The sequence below is a fragment of the Pelmatolapia mariae genome, linkage group LG8 (assembly GCF_036321145.2).
Source record: "Pelmatolapia mariae isolate MD_Pm_ZW linkage group LG8, Pm_UMD_F_2, whole genome shotgun sequence".
NCBI classification, from domain to species: domain Eukaryota; kingdom Metazoa; phylum Chordata; class Actinopteri; order Cichliformes; family Cichlidae; genus Pelmatolapia; species Pelmatolapia mariae.
The window spans coordinates 10931330-10949952 of record NC_086234.1 but is presented as its reverse complement, the minus strand read 5'-3'; the positions used below and the strand labels follow the sequence as shown (position 1 = coordinate 10949952).

The window sequence follows — 18623 nt, the reverse complement described above, 5'->3', positions numbered from 1 at the left end:
AAAAAGGATCAATATCCTGTTATCTGATGAGGTAAAATATGTCAGGTAAAGGCGGGTGTACAGCAAGCCATTTTCAGTTAATTATTTGTACCTCTTTGCAGTAGCACAGCTCTTTATTTTCAGTTGTTTAAGTGACAGAAGATCCTGTAACTTACTGCAGATTTTACAGCTGCAAAAGCGCCACAAAATCCATGCTTTTGACTTTTCTTTTATTTGGCACTCTGCTTTGTTTTTGTGCAGTTGAAATATTGTAGTGAGTAATGGTGATTCAAATAAGGAAAAGGAGAACAATGCATTCAAGGGCAGAAAGGAAGACAAGCCTGAGATGGGAGGAAGGAGAGAGAGAGAGAATCGAGAGACTATCTACATGCGTTTTTGTGGTACAATGTGTGGTTAAATCATCATTGTGCTTCCAGCTGCAGTGTACGTATCTTATCCTGCGTGTTTGTAAAGAGTGTGTGTCTCTCTTGCTCCCGTTTCCTCTTTGGAGCAGAGCAGTACAGGAAGGCCGGCTGGTTGGCTGGCTGCACAGGAAAGGAAACAGTCTCTATCAAACAGCAGATGGAGGACAGCATGTGCTTACACTGCAGAAACACACATAAGCACAGACATGCACACACATGTAGCCCTACATACACAATGAATTATGTGCGAAAACAGTAGCTTTTATTAGTAGTATGACCCAGATTGTACGTGTCAGGTGCTGGGAATCTGAACCTTCCAGAGTTGATTTGAAGGAGGAAAATTGCATTTTATAGGAATTTTTGAACTGCTTCCATAACAGCAAGGACTTTTTTTTCTTCTTGGAAGGTTGTAATGCCCTTTCAACTTTTATCAAAGCATTTTCCCCCCCTACTCATTATATTTACAGCTACATATCGCTACAGTCTCTTATGGCTTTTCAGCCTTCAAATGTCTTTTCACGATTGAAAAACAGGCCATGGTCACAGAATAATTGTGCGTAGACTTTTGTTTTCACCTGGTTCAGAGCACTGCAAAGGTTTTGTTCAGAGTTGAAAAAAGGCAGATATGGAAATTATTCCCAAACAGTGTGTAAACTTCTATCAGTAGTGCTCCACAGCTGTCCGACCCATTTCATGGGTGTGGGCATTAGCAAAGCCGAGATCTCACCTATTTGTTACGTTTGTGACCTGCTGATCAAAAGTGTTTGTCTGTTGCCGAGATTTAGTGATACCCAGTATGTCATGGCCACCTCTATGGTTTCTGATGCACTGTCATGCCTCTGTCAAGAGTTATTAGCAACAGGATAGCTAGCATACTGGCCTGTCTCAACAAGCTTTTGTCAGCAGTACGGAGACTGGATGTTGCACTTCCTTTTTCCAAGAGGCTTTCGACTTAGGCTCATGTGTGTGTGTATGTGTGTTTGCTCACTTGTGCAACAAGCCTGCTTAGGAGCAAGGACAATGAGGCTCACTATGGTGCCCAAGGCCTCAGTGAATGACTCATATTTCTATAGGATTCAGGCCAAATAAAAAGGTTACACAATCTTAATCAACAAAGTGGTGCTCATAATATGCTCAGCACAGGCGGTGATCCCATGAAAGAGGATTGTGAAAATTTGTTAGGTTCAAGTTTGGGTAACATAATTAGTATGCTTCCTCTTTCACTCTTAAAAGGAAGACTGTTGCTTTCTTCTTTTTAAGAAGAAGAAGAAAGCAGTCAGTGCACATTCTGACTTTCTAAATTCAGGATTATGAGACAAAAGACTGGTGTGTTTTGTTTTTCTATATGTTTGTCACCAGGTGTGTGACAAAGAGGTTCAAGTGACTGTTATTCCTGAAGATGAATAACATCTCTCATTGAGGAGCAATTTTGCTATGGCAACTGGAACTGTGCAAGAGTAAAATTTAGCTCTTCCTGCAGACAGTCAAGAGACATGACAGAAACCGAAAGACACAGTCATGGTGTCGCTTATTGAAAGGATTGTTCTAAAGAGAAGGATTTTAAGGTCTGCGTCTGCACTGAGCAGACACGTCTGCTCAATCTCCGCAGAGCAGCAGAGGCAGGCTCCTCATCCTCTCAGCGTGAGCCTTTCACTTATCCCTTCTGGTCCCTCCTCTCTTTTCCTCGCTCAGAATCAAGTGGCTTTTTGTTCTCCCGCAGCGGTGCTTATCACTTGTTTCTCCACTGCTGCCCTAACTCCCTCCTCCCCATCCTTCTTGTGGTAATGAAAGGATATTTTGGGGGATAGATCTTGTCTGCCCTGTGAAGATCCCAAAGGAGTGTGGTTATCTGTCTGTCTGTGTCTGAAAAAATGGGGTTCTGTGCAAGAACACCCCCTTCTCTGGAGGGCATTCTTCCTCTGAGAGCTAGGTCTGTTTTTAATCCAAGTCTTTGCGTCCATGCGGATGTTAAATAACTCCCATACCAGAAGAAAAGCTTTGTGGACTCATCATTACAGGCACTAACACTGCACTTTATTTGAGTTCATCTGAATGAAGTGGGTTTGCTCTTTCCCACAGAATTTTTCAATTGCCTGTTATTTCTACGCTTGGATAACATGACATAGGGATGAGGCATACATTGTCAGGGGAGGGAGTCTGTTTGGCCGAATTACTCTTTAAAACCTGATTCCCAGATGGCATCTGACTCAGCTGTTGTTTTTCCACATGTAACTACAGCTTCATCTGTCTAATCACTTTTATTGACCATAAAACCTCCCAAAACAAATTTACAGTCAGTTAAAGAGGTTAACTTTCCATAATGTGACCGGTAGTCATCATTTTCTTTATAGCTTTTGCTGAGATGTTTGCTGAATAAAGGCAACTGCTGAGGCTTAGACTCAGAAAGTCTGAAGTTTCTCAATTGATTTCTTTCTATTAAATGCATCAGAACAGCTAGACCCATAAAAGAGAATCTAACTGAATTATTATTGTGTGGACATGCAGAAGCTTTGTATGACAGCAATAGCTTTCCACTGCTAAACAGTATGTCAGTGTAAGACAATTTCTATTAAAAGCAAACGTAATATAGCAAGAGCTCTAAATATGTTGCCATGTAGAGCCTCTGAATGGAGTCTGGAGCTGCTTTCTCCCCGCTTAATCACCTCTTGACTCTCATGATGGATCCAGATTGATAAATACCATAATTATCTTGGAAGTAATGTATTTTCAAGTAATGTAGGCTGAGCATACACTCAAATACAAAGAACCCAACAAATGGTTGCCTCATATACAGTAATTTAGGTCCTTATTTGACCACTATATGTTACACTTTGTGCTTTTAATGGCCCTACAGGTTAACAAAAAGATTGCTATATGTCATATTACTGACTGGCTGCTTCTTCTTGTCTCTCTTTCCTTCTGCGTGTCTTTTACCTGTTCATAGCAGAGAGGGGATAATCACCAAGTTGCTGTGCAATGAGAAGTGTCACAAGCCCGTTTTGTCACTTGCAGCCCAGCTGCCATGCATTACTCAGACTATGGGTGGCTCTGATTCGAGCCCATAATTGCCCTGCCTCCGAATAATTGAAAGAGGGGAGGAGGTACATCCCAGAGGTGTCAGGATGGGAGAAAGATGGATGCTGCGGTGTTCAACTCTGTCAGGTTGGAAGATATAAGGGGCTGGGAGGACATGATGAGAGTCTCACAGGGCGCCTTTTCCACCTGCTCAGACAAACACATAGACACACATGTTGTAGATGATCGACCACTAGCAAAATTATTTCTGACACGGCGGTTCTCAAACGGGCACCGGCACATGTGTTTCCCATGCATCCTTGTTGTAGCTGTTGTGCACTTGTGAATGTGTCTATGTGGCTCCATGTGTTTGTATTCCATGGCAGGCAGTGTCGCCTTGCCTGCCAATTGTTAACAGATTTGGTGCAGAAACTTATGCATGGAGGGTATCTGTGCAGGCGTGCAAATCTGTGGATCTGAAATGATTAAAAACCCACTGGCTCTTTGGAAAATATTAACTGTGACTGTGTGCATGTGTGTGACACGTACGGCTGTGTGAACACGCAGACTAAATGAGACTCAAAAAGTGTACGCTCAGATGTGGCGTATGCTGCAGACACCAGACTGGAGTAAATATTTACTACCAATTATGCTCTTGGTTTCAAGGCCTCACCAGAGTGTGACGGCAGCTTCTAAATGCTATAAACACTGGAGACATCAAGTCCTATGCTAAATGAGAGCTACTCTGATATGTTATGACCAGAATGTTTTTAAGAGGATTATCAATAATCGCTTCTGATCTCACTCTGTGTTATTTTTAACTAATATGTAGCAGATAAAAGCTCTTATTTTTAGGTAGGGCACTCTAATGGCATTGCTTTAGGGTCAGGCACAGTAACGGCCACGTCTCAGTCAGCAGGATGTTTTGGCCTCAACCTGGCAACCAGCTATAACTCTCTTCCCCTGGCAATGGGTAACAGGGTTTTCTCTTTGCTATTTTGCTAAGTACACAATGCCTTATGCATTTATACATAACAGGATAAACACGTACATGCTTTTTCACACAACTTGGATCTCTGTAGGAGATGATGCATTTGTTCACATAGAGGTAGAAGGCTGACACTGCGGAGTGGAGCCAGCGGGTCCCCAAGGTCATTACCGCTACCACGGCATCTGAGCGCCTTGGGAAAGGAGGTACAAACTGATTAATGACAATGCTAGGAACACAAGAGGGGAGAAACCCACACTGCAAAGAGAGCAGTGCTGCAGAGCTAGAGTTGTTACTGTAAAATGGTGCTATAGATAGTGTGAGATACCGCAGAGTGTGACAAAGTACTGAACTGCATCTTATAATCTCATAAACTTGATGGATGCTTAATGCATTCAGTGCTGAATGGTTTGTAATTATAGCTGGCTCTGGTTAGTGATTAGCAACATACTTGGGATATGCACATCCAAAAAGCTAAGCCAGTGTCTCAAACGTGCATTCTTTCTAATGGTCAGCAGGGGGTTGCAAAGAGAAGGCTCATTGGACAGAAGTCTGATAAAATTACCTCAGGAAACACCTCCTTGATGGATTTATGGTCACAATTCATAGTTAGGATGAATATTTAATACAAAATTGTGTTGATTTTGTAAATTATGGTCACATTTACAGTAAAGAAGGTTATGTTTAAGGGTGAGTCTACCATGTTATTGACAGTTGCTCCTGTATGAGCCTGCAGTATGCCTTGTTTTTTCAGTTTGAGTCACCTCTTTCTTGTGACATGTGTTCACAAATACAAGATGATGCCAGTCAGCTGAAGCTTAAAAGAGGACTTGGGTGATATCATGATGGCTACATTCATCTTTTATATACAGTGATAGTGAGCAACCAAGCTGGACTTATCTTATCTTGATACCTTTAGCACACTGTGCTAATATAAACCATAAATCATCCCATGTTCTTGATTGACTAGAGTCTCTTTAAAGTGCATTTTGTTACTCTGCACTGCTTGTTACTCCCAAACTAATAACATTAATAATAAATGGCTTTATCTTTACTTATCTCTGGTTGCACTGAACCTAGCTGGTGTAATTTAGACCAGCGATTCCAAAAGTGTGACTCGGGTCCCCCTTGTGGGCCACAGTAACAATAGAAATTCAGTTTGAAATTGATCACAAGTATGTATAGTTACATATTCAAGATAATTTATTCATTTATATAAAAAGTAAAAGTAAATTAAAGCTGGTAATCTTGCAAGGAACTCTATCTCGGATGGAGTAAAGATGTAAGATTGGGTGGGTCCCTTGTGGATTTTCTGGATTTTAGGTGTGCTACAACACTTGCAACTTTAGACTGTCATACTTTAAGGACCAGTAGTGTGGTGAATGGCTTTACCATTTTCCTTTTTTCATGCTGTTATACTTCAGTTTTGACACATGTTCAACTTTTCATTGACTTAGAATCTGTAGCTGATCAAGGAATCAGATAAACTTTTGGTTTATCATAAGTTCCGTATAGAACTTAGTGAAGATAAATTTACACACAGTAAATGAAACTTTTTTCCTCCAGTTTTCTAATTTTCATTAGCCTTCATTAGACCTCTACTGACTGATACCTGACCTCAATAAAATGCTATTAATTTGTATTTTAGCGCACATGAAAGGTGATTCTAGTTAGAATCAGAATATTTTCATTTACTAGTACATGATCCTGCCCTCTTCTACCACATAAACATCATTTTAGCAATTTTCAACCATTGTTATGTGGTTGCCAGGCAATGTGGCGGCATAATAATATATCAGATATCATAATATTCAAGTTTTGTGGGTGTAAATGAGATTTTATTGCCATGAAATGAAAATGCGATATGATAAATGACAATACAGTGTTTTTATAACATGACACAGTAGTAGGTGGTTGCTAGGCAACATGATGATGTTATAATATCTGCTATGGATAAGAACCTTCAAGTGCCTAAGATGTACCTTTGTGCCAGATTTGGTTGCTTAACTCCTGATCATGTTGGAGGAGTCTTGAGAAAACTGACAGAGATTTTGTGTATTTTAGTAAGACTTGCAGGCAAATCTGTAAATCAGTGTCTAGACTTTTATGTTAAATAAATATGAAACAGAATTAAAAGTGCCCATAACCAGGGTCATGAATTGTGTCCAGGCATGTTAAATATTAAAACTCCCTCTTACACTTTTTACTAAAAGGCACTTTTCTTTATGAAACAAAAGGCTGGATTGACGTCAGCTTTTCAGTTTTTCATTGTGTGTCTCTGTGCAGGGTTTTCTTTTCTTTAAAAAAAAATGAAGCGTACATGTTCAACATCCAACAGGTGCCACGCTGGTGGCAGCACTGCTGATCAGGTTGCCATGGAAACACAATTTGAACAACACCTTTATACATATTGAAACAAACTGGTGGTATAATAACTGAAATCTTATACTGAATTCTAATGGAGAAGTCATGGGTCAGAAATGGAGAAGGCCGGGCTCCTGCAGTTTCATTTTAAACATTTGCATGGAGTAAATCGTGAAGCAGTCAGAGTTTAAAACCTTGTATGTTGTCTTGAAAGCAAAGTGAAGCAGAAGTTTAAAAAAACATTGAAAACCTTGTGTAACTAGGTTACATTGTGCGAGAAGCCTCTGCACATCTGTGCGCACAGATGGACACTCCAGCACCATTTCCTCTGTCAATGTAGTGCACTGTCCTTTAAATAGCTAACCCAGCCCAGGTTTATACACTGCAGCTCCCCAGTGACTGAGACCACAGAGACAGCGAGACGTGTCACAGGCCGACTTACTCAAATAGAAAGTGTCAACTTGTTGACCGTGTTTTCTGGTCAAAACTGGTTGATTTAACACTTGCATTCTGCACATTTAGGGGGCTTTATGACGTTCTGTAAGTTAGGTACCCAAACACTATAACATTTTATTGCATTTCACTAAAAGCTGGGGATGTCACTATAGAATAAACATTTTAGGAAATGATTAAAATCGATGGAGCGGTTGAACTATTCTAGGTTTCAGTCCACAAACACCCACAGAAAAATCATTTGTTTAGAAGCTTGCGAAACATAATCATACAACTTGCAATATCACCCTTTATTTTCACACCTATTCCTTTTTTCTGCACCTTTCTACCCTGATGGCAAAATATTACAATAAAAACTTTACACAGATACAGAACTAACCACAGCATGTCACACAGGACAGGTCTTGCAGCTTTCTGGATGAATAGTGCTTGTTGAGTTCTGTTGTGGTACTACCGCAAAAGAGCAGCCTAAAAAAGAAAATGCACAAAGTCACCTGATCACTTTTATTCTCGTAACAACCACAATTTAAGTGTGTTGGCACTGCCACCTGCTAACCGCGTCTGTTTTAGTGATGTTTTTTACCACAATAACACATGCACAGAGGAAAAACCCAAAGCGCATTATTCTGCAGATATGCATATAATTTACTTATTTTATTATCATCCAGCACAGACCTCTACTGATTTCCAGAATTTATTATAAGAAAGTATTACCTACTTATATTTATGGTCGTATTTATTGTGTAAATGAGTACATTCAGTACAAATATCAATGATTATTTTGATATTTTGTGACACAGGTTAATATTCTAGTAGGAAGTTTGAGAAGATTTCTTTTAAGTGTAAAGTCACAGATAGCAGAGTGTTGGCTTTAAGTGGGTATTGTACACTGATGCAGACACGTACAAAAGCAGCTGTGGACACCAGGGACAAGGCGACATTCCTGTAATAATACCTGAAGGGCTTTCTTACTTTGCATTGTAAAATAAAATCTCACTTGGTCAGAAGAAAACGCCATCGGGCAGGCAGATGTCCACATGGATGTTGAAAATTGTGTTAGTTGGACTCAAGCGGAGCTTAAAAGACTGGTGGATGTAGATTTTTAAATTATTTATCTACATGCTTACTTACATTTAGTCAGAGCTACACTATGTCTAATAACTGTATTCAAGCTTGAAGACGTTTCATGTATTTGGTGTCAAAAATCTGGCAAAATTGCTGGATACAAAATTTGATCTACTGTGTGGTGTTTGGTTGTCAAATCTCTTGAAGTACAGGCTGGCTCGACACTAGCACCTGCACGACCATGGTGTGCACAGTGTCTCTCCTGTTGTCTTTAGCTAAGCTAATTTTTTTTGTGATAGAAGGTTAAATTAACTGACAGACATGAGATTGGTATTGATTGTTTAATTTTCTCCCAAAATGTAGTCTTAAATAGGGCATTTCTGAGTTATAAATAAGTTGATGACGTTTAAGTTTAGCAGAACTGTGCAGGAAGCAATAAATAGAAGGCCTGAGATAACTTTTTTCCCCTTTTAATAATCTGCCCTGCAGGTTTTGGCTATAAAAAAACTTGTGGCCTAAAGGGTAAACAGTCTGGCATAATTTTGCTCGAAGGACACAGTGTACCTCCCGCCTCTTCAGCCTGTCACATCACCCCTACACCCACAACCCATTTTCTGAATTCCCAAGCTGATGTATCTGAATGGACAGAGAGACTCTGTGCCCAGAGAAGCCACGTTCAGTAGAACTGACAGTCCCGAGAACACCGTGTTTCCTGTCAAATGCAAGGACAGCCAATTTCTCTGTCTTATCTTCTAATTGTAACAAGCTTGTCTTTCTGACAGTTAAGATCCTAAGGCTAATTAGTGAGACAATGGAAGACCAGGGGTATCATTATGTCACTTCTGTGGTGGGTTTTTTTTAAACCTAGACTGAAAGAATGACAGAACATGGAGCACACCACAAGGAAAACACAATTCCACAGAGAGCAATAGCTCATCCTCCAAAACACAACTGTGTCAGGGAAAAACATTTATCAGACTACTGATTTGGGAATAGATTCACCATGACTCAGAATTCCCACATCGCCTTTTTACAAAGCCTCCCTGGTGACATGAATAAGGAAAATATTGCCGCGTCGCCACAAGATGTTTTTGCTTCACGCGATATTATCTCTACAGAGCTCTCCAGCTGTGGTCTGTAAACAACAAAATCTGTATCTTGTGGCCACGCATTATTAAGATGTGAACACAATTCAGCTATCACGTTCCCACGCCTTGTTAGCTCATAGCCAGGAGTCACTGATCTTGTTGCCTCACAACAATATTTTTACCACTCATGTCACCAGGGGCTTCCTTACATTTTTCATTTTTAGAGTTAGAATGAAGATGCGGTGGCAAGCCTGTAGTGGCCTGACTTTATTCTTTATATTTGTGTGATTTGTCTTACTGATATCTGGGCATGTGTGTGTATGTTATGAAGTATGCTGGTTTTCAGAGGAAGCAGGGTATAATCAGTCAAATCAGTTGTGACTCACACAGTGCACACCAGGTGCCAAAGGTCTCTGCTAACAGTTTCCATAGTGGTGACTTTTAGGTGAATCAGTTTTATGGTATTATGATAAAATGATTTCTTATATGGCAAGGAACACATACAGGAAATAGTCAGGTCAAGTAAATCTATTTATAAGCACATTTAACTACACAGGTTGACCAAAGTGCTGTAGGCGAGGTTATTCAGACATATTGTGTCATAGCAATGTTTGTCATTTCCTCTTGAGATTCCAAGGCATTCTAAGACCAAATTAGATGTGTAATCTCTCTAAAGAGTTTCCTGAAAAATCTCTAAAGAAATGTTGCTAGAAAGCCTTCAAAGCAGATGCCTGACTCAACTCAGCTGTGAAGTAATTCCTTCCTAACAGGATTTTTACGAGAAATGTCAAATTTGGGTCTTTTGTATTTAAGTTTGTCCAAAATCAAGTTGGTAAATTTATAGTTCCGTTAACACAAAATCTTGTTTAGCGTTTCCCTGCTCAGTTGTGGTAGAGAGAATGCAAAAAAAAGACATTTTTCCCTAAAGGTCTGTGCTGTCTCAGATTGGCCTTAAATGCACTTAATCCCTGAAACAAGGATTGTGCCCACTAATGTGTAGGCATGCTAAAGAAATAAGGTTCGGTTTTGACAGTGACCGTAAACTTCTTAATAGATTTAAAAAAACAACAAAAAAACAAATTATTAGAAAAATCAAGAAAGTAGTGCGGGCTTAAAAATTTAATGTGATACTGATTTTTCCTGCTGTGACTTCTCTGTAAATTACATGTTCCATGTTCTCTTTAACTTACTCTCATATGGCGTGTCTCATATTAAACAATTTCCTGTAGTTGCACAAAACCACAGAAAGATACATGAGTTAGAGCCAGAAATCAGCCTTTGCACTCTGTCAAAGAGTATGAGCAATAACATTATCTTTCCTGTCAGTGTCCACTAACCCAGTCCACTATATGTAGCATTCATTTTTTTTTAAAGATGTGTGTGGTAAAGCAGCACAGATTAGTCATAGGATAAATGGAATATACTAGAGTAAGCATAAAATGTGATTTATTTTTATAATATTATTATACATAGATATATATACATAGTATATAGTAAGCATTTCTTTTTCCTGTATTCCAGCACATACACAGATGGTGCTTAATTAATATTGCATTGATTTATATTAGAAATATAAATCTCATCCTCTACTTTCATCACATCCCATCTACACAAGTTGTTCCTTTTCTATAGCTGATGCCTTCCATTCTGTAGCCCAGGATAAGCAAATATGTCACAGAGCTAACTCTATGCTTCGGTAACCTGGGTCATGCATGCCACTGAAATGAGTAGCTGTCTAGCTGGCCAAGACAATCCCCTTCCCCAAAGCTAGTTGGACATGTCTCCTATTAGAAAATAAAGATGCCCCCCCCCGCGAAGCTGCCATCTCCCATGACCTATTTTCTTTATGGCTAATGGTTGGTGGCTAGCTGCTGAGTGGTAAATGCACAAAGGACAATACACAGATGAGAGCACACAAAATGTGATCATAACTGTTTGACTAGGATTTGACCCTAACTAAAGGACAACTGCTTTTTGCTGAGTTAGATATCCAGAGTAATAGTTGGTAGTGTTATTAATAGTATAATAGTGTGAGAAATGTCCTCACAAAAAGAGAGGAAAGGAAGTTGGTGATCTCCTCAGAGATGCTAATGAGGTCAGACAGGAGACCACTGCACCGACAAGACGGGAAAAGCTGGAAAGCAGGAGCTGAACAGCGTGTAGTCCCAAAGGAGTAGTTGAGTCACATAGGGGGTTGGAGGCAAAAACACAACAGGGTGACATCTCTGGAGATGATACGGGAGCCAAGAACTGGGAGAAGCTTAGAAGAAGCAGCAACACTTAACCACAAGACACAGCCGTAGGCCTGGCTGTGAGCACTCCGCTGGGTGTCCCTGCTGAGCCATCGTATACACAAACAGACAGAAGCAGGATACATAAAATTCAGTGCAGCCTGTGTAGAGGAAAGTCCCAAATGGTGCTACAAATCTATTTCCACATCACAGAGACACCAAGCCTACCCCAAGGATTCACACACTGTACAAACTCAACTCAATAACCTCCCCCCTCATCCGAGCCTGTGACATTTGCAGAGAAGACCTTAAAGAGGGGGATAAGAGCAAAGACAGAGCTGGAGAAACGGGGGTGGGGAGGGGCTCCTCCTCTTCCTCTTTTCTCATTAGAATTCTCTCATCAGTCTTCCCCACAGAGCAGGGGCTTGACATGTCAGGGTTTATTAATTGCTCCAGGAAATATTATTGACCTGGACCTTCTGCGCCTTCTCTCCCCACTGCGGTCGGTGTCTCTGCTCTGCTGCCTCCGCATTCCTTTGGTGTCCTGCCTGGACCCATTACAGGACACTGCGGCACAGCGTGGAGGCTTCAACACAGTGTCTTCATTGACTATGCACTTGGCCTGGGTTTTCTTTTCACTGCAGCTGCAAAGCTCCACCTCACACACACATACGCTCTCTCTCTCTCAGGCACACCTGCAGCCTTGGGGAGAGAAAGCGCACACTTCATTATGGTGTGATAGAAGCTCTGTGTTGGTGCCCTTTGCTGAGATTCCAACTTTTGGAATGCTTTGGTGAAAAAAAAAAAATCTTTTTAAAGGTGCAAACATCTCAAGGCTTATTGGTTTTTAAATCCCACCAGTAGTTTTTTTTTTTCTTTTTTCTTTCCTTTTTTTTTTTTAAAAGAGGTGCTTAAATCGGTCTGATGTGAATCCAGTCTGACTGCTCAAACATTAGAATCAATTAAATTATCTGGTTCCATCTACGAACGGCAAAAAGATCATTCAATTGCGACTCTTGGATGTCACTGTACAAGGACAATCTGAAAATCTGTGTGTGTGTGCATGTCTTGTATATTTGTGAATTTGAACAAACATTTGTGTTTGTGAGCAGTGAAGGTGACAAAAGGTAGAGTATCTAATGTTTTGTGTGAAACCTCTTGGTGTGCGTTGCTTGATTTCATGCCTCGTGATCGTACTCTCAACTTGGATAGGACATTCATTTATAGCTCAACGTCATATGACATCTAGTGCTTTTGCTGGCACACATGGGGTGTGACTGTGGGAGGTTTCTTTAACTTTAAAGCCCTATTCTTGGTATATCCTGGAATTGAATTGCATTGGAAATTGCCAAAGGAAAACAGTTGTTAAGACTACTAACTTCTTTCCTAATCTGAAAATACATCGATGAGTCTAAATGGTTGTAATAATTGTGCTGCCACAACCTTAACCATCATGTGAAACCCCTTTCATATGAAATTACTTTAAATGAAAGCTTTAAAGGATGTGTTTTTCCTTGGCCTGTGTATTACCTTTGGATGCTTTATTGCTGGATTTATTAAGGAACTATGTTATTTTTTAACAGATTTAAAAAAAAACAAACATAGAACAATAACAAAAAAACCCCTGGTCTATTGTGCCACCATGTGGACATGTTTGGCATTACACTTGGGTTTTTATGACAGCACTAATGAATGACCAGGATATGAGTGTGTTGTTCCATTGTGTCCCAGAGAACTTTGCACCGATGAGCACATTCCTGAAAGCAACGGTCATGAATAAAGAAATGAGCCTCATATCAACCAATGGCTTTTGTTACCTCTGAATAGTGATATTATCCAACTCCCACATCCACATGAATCTTGAGTTTGCAGGCATGTCTGGCACTAAATTTAATATCCGTCTTCATTTTGTTTTTCTGCAGTCACAATGGTTCTACTTTTGTTTGTCACGACAACAACAGCAAACAGTTCCACAACAGTGGACAACAACAGTAATGACGGTAAGAGCACAAACAAGGTCAGTTCCACCTTAATGTGTGAGACTGCACAGCCCTCAACAATCTGTGACAGCGACCAGATCCCATCCCCACACACTGCACTCATTGCTTTTCCATAAGATATAATTATAATGCATCTTCTGCAATGCAAGCATCAGCTTGATAATAGCCTTTTTTTCTTACACAGCCTTGTTATTACCAGATCACAGTGAACTTCAGGAACCCTGGACAGTAATTTAAGGCTTATTGTACATCTTTATAAACACAGATAATGGTCGGCTGTGTGGCTGTGACTCTTGGTTGCGTCGCCACTCTAAGAGTCTGTTGTTTTCTGATCGACACTCCAGGAGGATGAAATATGCTGATGTTTATCTCTATAGACAAAATACTGCTAAGGCCAGTTATTAAATCAGCTCTGTGGCCACAAGAGTTTACTGGAGGTGCTTTGCTTCATCAAGTATTTATGTGATGAGTTCATGTGATGCACATGTGAATGCTGCAGAGCATTTGTGCACACAGGCACATATATTATCAGTCTTGCCCCCTCTTCCTGCTTCTTTGTTGGTGGTGTTACTTGACCCCTGACTTTGCACTGTCTGTTTTAAGGAGAAGGAAAGTCAGATACCCAATACATCATCCCCACTGTGCTGGTTGTGTCCCTGCTGGTGCTCATCATCGCACTGCTAGCCTGGTACTTCCTCAGGTAAAAACTCCCACCCTGCTGGGATTGTTATTGTTATTGTATCTTTATTTAAGACATATACAGAAAAAACGATATATACAAGTACACATACTTGCATTTACATGTACAAATATGAATATATATGTAAATACACACACGTATGTGCTCAGACAAAACAAAAAATAAAATAAATAATAAATAAATAATAGTAAATAATAAATAGAGTCTAAATGACATGAAATTCATTCAGTTACTTCACCTTATCCCTCTCCCTGCTCTTCACTCACTGGCTATTAGCCAGGCTCAGGGGCAGAGCTCCGGTGACAAACACTTCCTCCTTTAGTCATTGAGGCGGAGCCCCGTCAGGAAGTGCTGTAGGCTGACTCCCTCTCATGCTTCGAACAGAAAAGACTGTGACAGTAGAAGTAGGCAACTTAACAGAGTGAATAACAAATTCTGTACCGCATTCAGACTACAACTCTGTCTCTCCTTGACATCAGCTAATGAGAAAAAATAGCTTCTCAAGTTTCAGATGGTAGGTTGGATAGCTTTTTTTCAAGGTTATCTTTTGGCAGATGTTATAATTTAACTACAATGAAGAACTTTGGTTAAACGAAAACAGTGTAGATGATTTTACCATGTCATCATCTTTTCTTGTGTTTTACATCGCGGTAACGTCTCTGTTTTGTTCCTTGCAGGTTAAAAAACCAGAGGAAAGCTGTAGTCACAACAGTTGACAAGAAGATACCAAATGGCATCCTGGAGGAACAAGGTAACATTGTGAGACACATTGTAGGTTGTAGAGTTAAAACGTGGTGCACAGAAAGAGAAAGTTAAAGTGAAAAACAGGCTAGAGATTAAGATATGCATCGATAGGGAGCTGCAAAGAGGTTTTATATTTGTAACTGTATATGCAGGTTGTCCCACCATTGCCTTGTGGTTGTTTTAAACTTCCTGTGGTTGATGTGAAAAACAAAACGCTCTATTATCTTTACCACTTTGTATAGCTTTTTGACAGTGTATGTAAGAATAGTTTGTAACATTATTGGTACAAAGGGTAGTTCTTCTCTCTGAGCAGTTTTTGACAACTTGTAGCGGCATCATAATAGTTTCATGTAAAGTACCACATGACAGGAGCTATCGGCTCTTACAGGAAACTCGCGGAACTCGCTGAACATGTTTCAATCTTCTTTTGGAAGTATATTTTTGTCTAACGGTACAGAGGAATGTAGAGAGCATGTTGTATTTATCCAAATGGGAAATAGTATATCACTGAGCTAAGGGGAAACAAAATACACAGCACACCCAAAATTTGTTGTTATATCTTGTTGACATCTTGCTGCCGATCACAATAATTTTAAACATGAAACTACGTCATATTAGAAAAGAATTTTATATGAAACTGAAACTTTGACTCGATGGGGAAGTGCAGTACTTAATTGCTTTTTAATTCTAAATTCTACACGATTTGAAAGATTGATTAATTAAAGTAATATGTCTGTATAATGAAACTATAAAATATGCACTGTATCACTTTTTTAAAATGTTTTATCTCTTATTGTTGTCTACATTCATTATACACTCACTGGTCACTTTATTAGGTATACTTTGCTAGTCTTTGGTTGGACTTCCTTTTGCTTTTAGAATGCTTTAATTCTTCATTGAATAGATTCAGCAAGGTGCCGGAAGCATTTTGATTTTGGTCCATGCTGATGGCATCATACAGTTGTTGTTGACTTTTTGACTGATGTGAATCTCCTGTTTCTTACATGCCAAACGTTTGCTACAGAATTTGGATCAGGTGACTGTGGAGGCCATTTAAGTACCGTGAATTCATTGTTATGTTCAAGAAACCAGTTATAGATGATTTGGGCTTTGTGACATTGCATGTTATCCTACTGGAAGCAGCCACTGGAAGATGGGTACAGTGTGGTCATAAAGGCATAAACATGGTCAGCAATAATACTCAGGCAGACTGTGGCTTTTAAACAGTGGTAATTGGTACTAAGGAGCCCAAACTGCACCAAGAAAATATCCCGCACACCTTTACCAACCTGAATTGTTGATATAAGGCAGTATGGATCCATGCTTGTTGTTTGTGTTTGTTGTTCATGCTGTTTATGCCATCTTGACCCTACCATCCGAATATCATTGAAGTCCAGACTCATCATCCAAATTTGTCCAAATTTGGTAAGACTGTGTGAATTGTAGTAACAGTTTCCTGTTCTTAGCTGGCAGGAGTGACACTGTATATGATCTTTTGCTGCTGTAGTCCAGCTGCTTCAAGGTTCGACATTTTGTACGTTCAGACGTGATCTTCTGTGTACTTTGGTTGTAACAAGTGGTTCAGTTACTGTTGCCTTTCTATAAGCTTGAAATAGTCAAGCCATTCTCCACTGACCTCTGGAATTAATGAGACATTTTACTCCAGAGAACTGCTGCTCAATGGATAATTTCTCCTATTTTGGACCATTATCTGTAAACCCTAGAGATGGTTGTGAGGGAAAAGACCAGCCCATCTGGCATTAGTAACCATGACACGTTCAGAATCTCCAAAATCACCTTTCTGATGCTCTTCCTGAATTTCACAAGATTGTATTAAGGATTTCTACATGCCTAAATGCAGTTGCAGCCATGGGATTGGCTGATTAGATATTTGTTAATAAGCAGTTCAACAGGTGTACCTAACAAAGTGGCCTCTGAGTGTATATACATACAAGTTTTTTATTTGTACACAGTACATCTATGAGGATTACATTATCACAATGAATGAAATGCAATGCTTGACCACAGTGCTGTGTTGTCCTCTGTACATGTCTGTGTTACAAGTGATGTGATGTGTGTGTTATGTTTTAGAGCTTGGATACAGTACTGAGTCGTTATACACCGTTATACCACCAGGTCAAGTATACAGGGTGGCAGTATCAGGAACCTTTTACTAACCCTCTCTCAGTACTTTTCCAGTCTGTATTTTGCAAATTGTGACGCTAACAGAATGCCTTGCCAGTGCGCTGGCAAACCTGTGGGATGGTGTAAATGGTTTCTCCCTGGGGTTCCTTTTGGGTTTTTTGGGTTTTAATGTCTGATGTGTGGTGATCATCCAGTACTTGCACTCTGTTTCCTGTTTAGCAAACACGCACCAGCATCACATATGGGTGAAAAGCAGTTTGGTCATGATTTTGTTTTTTGATTCATTGTAAAGCAGTTCAGTAAACTAATTCAGTGATTCCCAACCAGATATGCTTCAGTCCCAAGGTGTGCTATTGTAGACTGAACTAGTCTAGTCTTTTACTAAATAGCGTCAGACAGTCTTCAGAATATGCAATGCTATTTAATAGGCTAGAATAGTCTAAACAGCTAAAAGGAGTGGATAAATGGTCATAATACCACAAAGAAGGAGACAAATTGTTGAAATTACAGCTGAAAATAACATTAGCGAGTAGCTGAAATGCATGGCTAATGATTAAGCAGTCAACATGGTCAGCTAAAGGCAGATAAACATTCAAGACGTCAGCTAAAAGGAGCTAGTATACCATTGAAATTATGAAAGTAACGCTAGCAAATAAGTGCTTTAGCTATTTAAAGTGTTTAAGTAGCTAAAGCACTTGTCTAAAAGTAGCTAATAGACAGTCAAAATAGTTAGCCAATGAGATCTGATAAAATAAAATATTAGCTATTAGTTAAACCAATGATTTAATAGCCTAAAGTAACTGATAAAATTAGAGTGGTAATCATAAGGTGAACTGTAGAAAAAAATATATGAAACTAGTATATTGCATAATATTATATAGGTTGTGCAAAGTAACCCCCTAAAGTGAAATCAGTAATTGAGATATGATTCCCTTGCCACATGACAAAAAGGTTGGGAACCACTTTTCTAAATAAACCAAATCAAATGTTTTGCATTGAATTACGTTCAACTACTCATTTAACATAGCTAAATGTTACAGTGACACCAATTTGATTTATTAATAGCGGACAACTTTTAAATACTAAGCTGAATGATGCTAATGTAAATTTTATTTGAACACAACAAATAATTTAACGGCAAAATATTAAAACCAAACAAAGAAATCAACTTAGGTTGGGTGATAAACCTGCTGTCTCTTCTCCCCACAGAGCAACAGACGGTGGTTCTTCTGCCCAGATCCTCTTCTGCCTCCAAGACATACTTGCCCATCCCAGTTGACCACCTAGAGGAGGAATACAGGCTCCGCTCAGCTGATGATGGCAAGCTGTTCAGGGAGGAGTACAATGTAAGCTGCCCCACTTCTATTTTTTTTTCCTGGAAGTTAGATTAGCGGTAGTTAGCGGTAGTCACAAAGCAGTTTTGTGT

At 39.6% G+C, this 18623-nt stretch overlaps 1 protein-coding gene across 3 annotated transcripts in view; it reads left to right on the top strand.

Annotated features, from left to right (window-relative positions):
* Positions 1 to 18623, top strand: part of ptprea (protein tyrosine phosphatase receptor type Ea) — a 58592-nt gene that overhangs the window by 27671 nt on the left and 12298 nt on the right. For 2 of the 3 annotated variants that reach the window (XM_063482821.1, XM_063482820.1), the window contains exons 3-6: positions 13531 to 13608; positions 14212 to 14308; positions 14986 to 15059; positions 18407 to 18543. In XM_063482821.1, coding sequence (XP_063338891.1) covers positions 13536 to 13608; positions 14212 to 14308; positions 14986 to 15059; positions 18407 to 18543 — 381 coding nt within the window. In that variant the 5' untranslated portion in view covers positions 13531 to 13535. Of the gene's footprint in view, positions 1 to 13530; positions 13609 to 14211; positions 14309 to 14677; positions 14823 to 14985; positions 15060 to 18406; positions 18544 to 18623 lie in introns of those variants that run through there. The other variant, XM_063482822.1, reaches the window with a different exon arrangement.